The sequence below is a fragment of the Monopterus albus genome, unplaced genomic scaffold (assembly GCF_001952655.1).
Source record: "Monopterus albus unplaced genomic scaffold, M_albus_1.0 scaffold339.1, whole genome shotgun sequence".
Classification (NCBI taxonomy): domain Eukaryota; kingdom Metazoa; phylum Chordata; class Actinopteri; order Synbranchiformes; family Synbranchidae; genus Monopterus; species Monopterus albus.
The window spans coordinates 202,859-212,879 of record NW_018128219.1 but is presented as its reverse complement, the minus strand read 5'-3'; the positions used below and the strand labels follow the sequence as shown (position 1 = coordinate 212,879).

At 40.2% G+C, this 10,021-nt stretch overlaps 1 protein-coding gene across 2 annotated transcripts in view; it reads left to right on the top strand.

The window, feature by feature from the left end:
- The first annotated feature begins 1,355 nt into the window (after positions 1–1,355).
- The window catches only part of cunh6orf136 (chromosome unknown C6orf136 homolog), a 15,522-nt gene continuing 6,856 nt past the window's right edge, over positions 1,356–10,021 (top strand). The window contains exons 1-3 of one of the 2 annotated variants that reach the window (XM_020624829.1): positions 1,356–1,488; positions 3,900–4,089; positions 6,370–7,047. In XM_020624829.1, coding sequence (XP_020480485.1) covers positions 3,991–4,089; positions 6,370–7,047 — 777 coding nt within the window. In that variant the 5' untranslated portion in view covers positions 1,356–1,488; positions 3,900–3,990. Of the gene's footprint in view, positions 1,602–3,899; positions 4,090–6,369; positions 7,048–10,021 lie in introns of both variants that reach the window. The other variant, XM_020624828.1, reaches the window with a different exon arrangement.

Sequence of the window (10,021 nt, the reverse complement as noted above, 5' to 3'; positions counted from 1 at the left end):
TCTTCTTCTTCTTCTTCTTCTTCTTCTTCTTCTTCTTCTTCTTCTTCTTCTTCTTCTTCTTCTTCTTCTTCCTCCTCCTCCTCCTCATGGAGCTTTGGGCGTTTGGCAAACAACAAAATGATGCATTATCGCCACCAACTGGATAGGAGTGTGGATCGGGAATCATAACTACTCTTTCCTAAATCTAATTATTAAACATTTAAGACAATTATAATCCTTTACACCAATATTCAGACACTCGGACCACATCTCCTTGTTCCTGTATCCACCTTACAGACAAAGACTGAAAACAAGCCCTGTAGCCATACAAGTGAAACTCTGGACCCCAGAGGCCGGGGGGACTCTACAGCACTGTTTTGCCCAGTTAGACTGAGATATGTTTAAAGCTGCAGCCACCTTGGAGGACTTTTCTGTCAGCATACAGGACTATGCTGAGTATGTGACTGGGTACATTAGTACTTGTGTTGACAACATCGTGCCGACCATACAAGTCAGGAGGTTCCCCAACCAGAAGCCATGGATAAACAGTCAGGTACGCCATGCTGCGTACATTCAGATTAGGAAATGAGACGGAGTACAAAGCTGCGAAGTATAGACTGAGGAAAGCCATCACAGTGGCCAAGAAGCAGTACAGGGATAAGCTCAGTGGCTTCTATTCTACTGCTGATTCTGGCCAAATGTGGCAAGGCCTGCAGCACATCACAGACTACAGGACCATCATCAGCTCCACAGACAGCCTGTCGGATGACCTACCTCAACGCCTCCTACACCCACCCCCTAGCCCCCTTGGTATGACAGAAATTTTTTTTTAAAAGGGGAGAAAGAGGGAACTAACTGTGGGATTTCTGCAACAATGGATAGTATTTGGAAATATAAAATTGGATACACTCAAAATGAAGTGTTTACTCCTTTGAAAAAGAAGGGACTGTAGTAATTTGGGTTATGCTGCATGTCCCTGTGTGTATTTGTTTATGCTGAAAGAGAAAAATAACCAGCAAAATCACAGTAATAAAAAGTTTACATTCATATATTAGGGTATTATTGTGCACTGTATTGATTACCGATATAAAATAAATCAAAAAGAGTTTAGCCTTCTTGGGTAATGTGTTCACACATTTCTGAACATGATTTTTTTAAATCAGTTAAAGTTATCTAAAACGTGTGAAACGTAAAAGGTGAGTTCCTCAGGCCATATCCTGAAGGTAGTCATTGAATGTCTGCTGTGTCTAATATCAGCTAAAGGGAACCCATGTTTCTTCTCATGTGCATTAAAAACATATTTTCACCTATGCAGAACTGATATTAGGGAGTTACTAAAGTTGAAACATTTTCCATTTTCATTTTTCCTACCCAATTGTGTAGTCGCTTGTGATAACCGTAGAGGCAGTCGTAGGTTTTCCAACAACCGCGAAGGCAGCATTACGACTAATTGCGTGAGGCGTGTTTGGCCGTGCAAGGACACACGGGGTTGTAGCTAATGACATTTGTGTAAGTTAGATAAGTAATGCTCCTTAGCTTTTTTTTTCCAGAATATTGTACAGAACCTGGCAGGGTGAACAACCGCATCTAGACAACACTGAGTGTGTTTTCGCCTGTAAAAGGTAACAATACACAAGCGTTTGCCAAGCCGGTGGCTAGCTTGGTGCTAGTTGATAGCTAGTTAGCCTAGCAGGTTTAGCATCCAGCACTCATAAACGGCATGGAAGGCAACGTTAAGTTACTGACAACATTTAAGGTGCGATATCTCGAGTCGTAGCGCTATGTCCCTGCTATTTGTGGAGAAAAAAATGTGTTCCAAAACCGTGGCTTCATAGTGACTAGCAGCAACTTAGTTATTTCGAATTTACTCTAAATGATGAATTACTTGTCAATCACCAGGCAAATAAATGTGATAAATGGTGGTATAAATCTTTTTCTTTTAATGCAAAATATTTAAAACCACAATAATGATAACGTTTTGCCCCTTTCTGTCACCAAATGGTTGTTCTTGCTCGACATTGCAACCATTCATGTAGTCTCTCTATTAGAGCAGTGACACCTTAATTTTAAATATTTCTCACTGCATAGCTAGATGTAGGATGCAGTTACTGTGCCTCTTCTTTAGGCTATAAATCTCAGTATCTTCGAGTTGACAGCTATTTGAAGACATCGTGTTAAGTTAGCAACCTAGAAATCTAGTCCAGTTGATTTTTTTTCAGTTTACTATGACCTGGATGATTGAGAATCTGCACAGATCGGATCTAAAATAAGTTACGGTCAAACCAGGCTTCCCTGTCCATTGTCACCAAAAGGTTTATTGCTCGAAGCCTCATTTGACTCAGCGTTCACTAGTGGCACCTACTGTTACAAACTACGAAGTGCAGCCTCATCAATACCGATGAGAGAGCAAATACTGGCCTGTTTGTGTAACTGAAAGAGGAAAGGAAAGTTTCTATTATATGTGATACATGCTACGTTTTAACTTACAGGGAGATAAGAATTAATTTTATTAATTTTGTTTTTGTATTCTCACTGTCAAGAGTTTAATCAAACACGATTTAAAACCTCAATACTAAACATTAACTAAAACTAAAGCAACAAGCGTGCTGTAAAACCTCAGTATTTTTCACAAAATAACCATCTAACTACAATCGGAAAAGTTTCAGGTTTCTCTGTTCTTGTATCAATAGTTTGAATCCATGAATCTCAAACTGAAACAGTGATGTGATTCCGTGAGAAACCAAGGCCTTACTTGTCATCGCTCACGTGACAATGGAGAAAATGGCATAGCTTCAAAGTGAGGCCTCATTTAGCAATGCCCCCTCTGCTCAATACAAGCTTCAGACCTTCAGTGTCATATGCAACATCACTACTTACACATCCTTTTCACTTGTGCACATTGCAGGATCTGAGGATGGAGTTTGGTAAAACATTTATTTGTAGCATGTTTGTGGCTAGATAATTCAGCCTCAGCCGTCACCATGGAATCTTTGATTAAAAAGTGCTGAAGGTCATGTGCTTCTGGCATAGCCCAACAACCTCAAAGACCCTGGTCAGGGAAACCCATCAGTGTTTTCAACTCAAATATTAACAAAAGTTTCTTTGACTGTTCATTTTATATTCTGATACCAGTGTTAAGATTCTGTCACTATGACACTAATCCTGTATTCATTTTCCTTCCATCTGTTGACCCCACCCCAGCTAATTGTTTTGTTTACAAAATGTCGAAGAAGAAGCAGCAGCCCCTTTTCAGTGTTCTAATATATTTAAAATGTTAGTTTTGGCTATTGGTAGACTAATATCGTCTTTGCCAATGCCATTTTTTTTAGAGACTTCAGATAAACTACACCAATTTAATAACAAATGAGACACACATTTCTGGAATTTAAATGGACATTTATTTAACCTTAATGAATTAAGAAAACAAAAATAATGAGCATTGTCTCTCATTTGCGACAATCTACACTTATTAATTTAAAATAAATATTTTCACAAATAATCAAAAAAACTATAAAAAAAACTTTGAATAAAAGATAAATATCTTAGTGCACTTCCCAGTAGCATTTTCCTGAGACGACAGAAATGTGTAAATACTTGGACTGCAACCATTATTTGTCTGCAGATGCATTGGCCGATTAGAGTGCAGGCATCGCTCAAAGACGATCACCTAAAAATGGCGATTAATTGGCCAGCCACTCTTTTGACCATCCAATATTTCAAAACCCAAAATATATTCAGTTTACTGTCATATGAGACAAAGAAAAGCAGCAGTTTGAAGCCTGGTGGTAACTGCCGTGAAACTCTGGAGTGCTCACTGTAACAGGCTCTGCCTTCTCATTTTCATTGTACAAGGAAGCTTGTTCCTTTATTGTGCATATGGCAGTAAACACTTTGAACTTGAATTTTTCCGTTTTCTGTAGTTGGGAATCATCCAGACTCACAAGGTCTATTTTTGCACCGTCCTGTGTGTGGTGGGTGATGGTCAGCTGGTGACTGGGGTTGCCCCAGTAAATGGCTGTAAGCAGAGGGGGTGTCGCTTTCTGGGTGGGATGTGTCCGCAGCCACAGCAGAAGGCAACTCTTCAAAAGACAAGCTTGGACTTTCAGTCAGGTAATGTGCTTTGATTCTAAGAGTACTAAGATTCTCTCTTTTGAGTGAGTTTGTGTGTGTGTGTGTGTGTGTGTGTGTGTGTGTGTGTGTGTGTGTGTGTCATTAAAGGTACAGTAAGCAATATTATTACTTTTTTTTTTTTTTTTTTTTAGTAGAAACACTCCCCAAAACTAATCTTAATACAGGGAGTTGCTGTTGAAGGCTCCTGTGACCCCAGACCCATCAAACAGCCTGGTGCAGAGATATTCCCTTCTAAAGGTTGGCACTCTTAACCAATCAGACAAGGCCACTGTCAGGGGTGGGAGCTCACAGCTGTTATTCAGTATGTGAACTGCATCGGCTCTACAGGTCTCTATTTCTAAGTACTCTATTTTTTATTCTTATTTATCTCATTTCAATGAGCATTCCTTTGTCTGTCTGCATTGTTTGCTGCCTGTTTGTAGTGCTTATTTTGCATTGTTTGCCGCTTGTTAATACTGTTTTTTTTTATATTACACAGTCTTTTGTTGGTTTACTGTTTACTTGCCCCTTGCATGGGGACATGTACTGTACATACACATTGAGAGCCGATGTACCTGAGTCAAATTCCTCGTGTGTCTGACACACCTGGCCAATAAAGCTGATTCTGATTCTCTACTGATATGGTAGCAGGCTAGCAAGCTATTGATTTCAGTGTTAGCTGAGACAGCTACATAATGTCCAGAACTGCTGGTGGATGAATATGGTATACATAAATATGGATGGCCAGAAAATGGAACATTACAGTCATCTAGATGATCAGTGTCTCTGCATCCGCCATGGAGAGAATAGGTCCAGGTTTAGCAATATTTTGTGGGTGAGAAAGGTTTGTTCTTGTAATGTCTTTAATGTGATGATAAAAAAGAAAGTACAATCAAATACCACACCTAGGCTTTTTACGGTCAGAGAAACCACACAGTTAATGCTAAACTGTTGTACTGAATTGGTATGGCCCAGTCACTAATATTTCAGTTTTATCAGCACCCTACACTTGTCTTGTGTTTAGGTCTGTGGGACCCGTTTTCATTTTTCATCGGAAGAAAATGATACGATTAATTATTTTTTTCAAGCTCAGACTCATTGGCCTTGGCTGTATATAAGAACACATGTTCAATTATCACACATTGTGTACCCCCCCCCACCCCACACACACACACATACATTTGTATTCTATACAGGATGTCCGGGTCCAATGGACCCAGGGATAGTAAAAGTGTGTATTGCATAATTCTGACAGCTACATCTGCCACAATACACATTGAACCTCCTGAACATTTTTGCATATGTACTGTGGCCTACCAGTGTTGCGTAATAAATTTTTTTCCTCATACCAGACCCACACACACTGGCTGAGTTACAAGAAGTTAACGTATTACAAAGGTTAAGAAACAAAGCTGTGTGACATCCAGTTTTTAAGGGCAAGTAAGCAGCCTATAAATCAGCTAACTGGGAAAGATCGCCCGCCTTCATAGGTACCTTTTTGACCAACACAAACTAAATTCCAGTTCAGAGCTGGTTCAGCTTGTAAACCTTCTAAAAACCAGTTTGCTTTTCCATGGACTAGAGAGCCACCACTACAGAGCCACATAGTTATGTCACTGTATACATCTGAATTATACCTCTGCTGTCACAGCAGTGCCAGCTCCAAGCACAATAACAACAACAAGGATGAAAAGCATTTTTCCAGCTAATAAAATTCTACATTCCAGGAACAGTTAGTAAAGGTTTAAACAAATAATTTTCCATGGTTATGTGGAATGCTTTATGCAGCACTGGTATTTATCGGATGTAATTGCATGGTCATGAATCAAACTGAATCGAAATGAAGCTATTCTAGACTTTGTGAATTGAAACTGAATTAAGAGATAAGTGCCAATATCTTACCCTCATGTATGGAACCAGAGCATGTATAGCCTAGCTAGGCATTAAGACTGGTAGTGGGAGAAATGGCTAGGCTGGTACCGCTGAAAACCTCTAGCCTCTCCATTACCTCTATGGTGTTTTATGTCACACAGCAGAGGGTTAGGGTTAGGGTTGTTTTATTTATGACTTTTAATGGGAGTCGGTAGCATTGTTGGTACCATTTATACTGTAGAATTTTGCTACTGAATGTTGTAAGATACAACTTACAGTGCAATTAACATAGCTTTATGGTTGTTTGTAGGTGTAATTTTTCTCATTGATGGAATAAAATATTATCAACTGTGTGTGTGTAGTTCTGTATGATAAAGCTAATCTTACCATGTCTTCTTGCTCCTTCAGGCAGCTGACTGGCAATGGATCCATCATACCCACCCCCTGAGTAGTGCATCATGGGCCCTGGCACCCCCCAACAGCCTGAGATATCAGAACGTTAAGCAGCCAATGCTGTCCCACCTGTTCCACAATGTCAGCCAGCCTCAGAGAGGAAGTTACAGTGAGGAGGACTGGGAGCAGTCTCTTGGTACATGTGTGCTGGTGCAACCAGGTGAACCAGACAGATTCCACGCCCTGATGGAAGTCCCACTGTTCAGTCACAATAAACTAGGACAGCTCATTGCTCCAGGAGCTCACAAGTCCTCTGAGTTCTCCTTCCTCTTGACTATGGTGGATGGCAACAGAGAAGATGACATCAGGATTGACAGCTTCAAGAGAAGCGGTACTGATGCTGTAAAGAGAGAACATGGCTGTTTCAGAAGCTTGTTTGAGGCAGAGCGGTGTCCTGCACCATTCGTGTACGGCTCCCAGTTTTATTGTTTTCACTGCCCGGGCACAGAGCCGGTGCCAGGTAGCGGCCTGAAATCTAGTCAGGTTATTGGACTTAACAAGCCTGTGGAGCTGTCTCTGCTGCCTCGTACCACTCTGTGTTTTAATGCAGAAAGAACAGAGGGAGAGCGTATGGAAGGAAATGGTGAAGGAGAGGAGAAACTGGCTGTGATGTATGAAAGACTGCGCATAGAGGTAAGAGTGCATGATATGTCTGGATAACAAAATGTCTACATAGGAGGCATAACAAGCAGCTCATTAGCAGATTGACAGTTTCTTGTGGTCTGAAACTGTCACACAGGATGTGTCCAAGCATAGTACAGAGATGCAGGTTATGTGTTTTAGCAGTGCTCACAGCCATTGTAGTTATGCATGTGATCAGGAAGACCTTAGACTTGAAGCATAAAAATATGCTTCAGCCACAGATATGAATGTTTAGCGCAGGCAAAATATCTTTTCTGCCAAATGCGTGCAATGGATGACTGAAAAACATTGCTGAAATGCTTTCTGCGTAGACACGTGTAAGGGAATTCAGGTTGCACAGAGCAGTTTCACTGCCTATCGCAGCTGATCTGAAGTTCTGCAGTGAGAACTTCTAAATCCAAGCATCTTGTACCCCAACTATGTTGTGTTAAATTTTCTAGCATAATTTAAAGAGGTGGAATTAAATATATCTCATATTTTATTCACACAGATGTAGTGTTGTCACGATACCAATATTTTGGTACCGGTACCGGTACCAAAATGTATTTCGATACTTTCGATACTTTCGATACTTTTGGATAGTTTTTCAGACAAAAAGAGAAGGCAAAAAATGTCATTACTGACTTTATTTTAATAGAAAATCTTAGAATAACATCAAAATAAAATTCAAAATACTAGGCTTTTCTTATTGCACTCAAAAAAAAAAATTTTTTTTTAGAACAGTCAGTGTGAGTAAATAAAAAGTATGAAGTTAGAAGTTCTAACTTAGAAAAAAATATTTTCATTACATATAGCCTGTCTTAAGTAGGACCAGTGTTTTTAAATGGTATGTTACCAGTCTTTATAACATATTAAATGGCTAAATATGTATGTAAAACACTGAACGACTGTGCTGTAACCACATTTAACGTTTTGAAAAAACACATTTTTTTATTAAAATTTAGAAAAAAAAATTCTATGTTTGATAAGAACTCTTTATCATGTGTTGCACACTTAAAACTATTGAACTATTGCATTTGAAAAGGGCACATGTCATGAGTAAATTACCTGTCGTTCCCTGAACTCAGTGTGCAGGTCTGGGTGTTTCCGCCCTTAGCCATGCATGTTTTAAAACATCGTTTACACAATGGCGCATCAACGTTAAATGCCTCTCCTTGCTCATTTGTTTTTATGCCGAAGTACTGCCATATAGCACTTCGCGCCCCTCGTTTGTCCACAAGTGGCGGGGTGGTGACTGTGACACCAGCCATTCTCCTCTCCGTGCTCCTCTCTCTCGCTCTCTCGCTCTCCAACGTCTCTGCTCTCTCCAAGCTTTCCTCCTGCTCCGTTTGTTGCTCCAGTCCACGCTGCTCAGTGAGCAGAGGACGAGGAAGCTGTTTCCTGCTCTGTTTTCCTCTGTTGCGGGCGGGCGCTGCGGGCGGGCACAGGCGGCGGCGCTGCAAGTACCGGTCCCATCCAAATGCAGTATAGTACCATTTTAAATGCCTCAGTACCGCGGTACCATACTAGTACCGGTATATCGTGCAACACTACACAGATGTTTAGGTTTCTCCGAGTCCATCTTCTCTAACTGTCCAGGTTTCCCTCTGTCCTCTAGCTGTTTTGGAACTTACTAACATTATGTATGAGCAGAATGATTGGCGGAGGTCATCTTCACCCCCAGCCAATCAGAGTAGAACCTAATGAATTTTACAGTCTTTTGGTCTTGACCTTGCTGTAGCTGGAAGCACAAGATAGAATACAGAGATATATGAAACAGTCTGATCCTGAATGGGAAGAAGAGAAGTCTGCTGTTGCTGCCTAGTTTCTTAAAGTATTATGTCACATTTTTGAATGTAGCCAGAGGCACCTAGCTTAGTTTGTGCACAGCTATTTTCACTTGGTTCACTAGGTTCTCAGTGTCGTGTTGCACAGTGAAGACTCATTCTCACTTGTCTGATTTCACACCTGAGTGTGATGTGACATTTGGCACAGTTTCAAAACCGCTGGCTCTTCAAACGGATTTTAACTTAAAAAAAAAAATGTAAAAACACAGCGGGTACAGAGTTTAGTAATTTGACAGCAGAGGTGGACCTCTGCCATCACGTTGATCGCTCTCTAACTGCATTTTTTTGCATTCCATCATACCACCTCTGTAAAGCAATTACATTGTCAATATAAATGTAATAATCAGAGATGGCTGTTTTGTGTGTTTTGTATATACGCATTCTTGCCTGGTATTACTCAAAATCTGAGGTCTGAAACCTGTTTATACACTCGCATTGTGGGGACTCGCCTTCCTCACAACTACAAAGGACTTTTTAAGTGTTAAGACCTGGTTAAGGTTGGACATTTAGTTCTAATGGTTATGGTAAGGGGCTAGGGAATGCACTATGTCACTGAGTGTCACAATTATAGAAAGACTGTGTTGTGTGTGCGCCTAGTACAGCTGACATTGTAAACCTGTTCTCACACACACTGTGGGCACTTGGCCTTCATTGGGTGGGCCACATCTGGTCCCTCTCATGCAAGTCATTGAATTTTAGAGTGACCACTTGGTTGCAGGTTATGGAAAGGTTAAATTAGATTAAGGTTACAGTGGGTTTGGCAAGAAAGGGTTAGAGTAAGTCTCCATTAAATGAATGTAAGTCACTGTAAATTCTCCACAAAGGATGAAAAACGTATACATGTATGTGTGTTTAGGATTTTTCTTCCACTTCTGGTGGGGGTCTTGCACTGTACTACAGCATTTGAGCCATTGTTGGGGGAAAAAAATTGAGATTTTGAGAACAAAGGCTGAAATATTTTAATATATCACACAGAATCACTCCACTGCCGAACTGGTTATTTCAAGAATCGATAAGAACAAAATAAATACTATAAATGTGCAACAATAACAGAATAATGCTGAAAAATCAAAATAAGTAGATGCATTTAAATCTGCATCAGAAACGTTTAATGTGATTTATAATAGCAATGTTGGAAA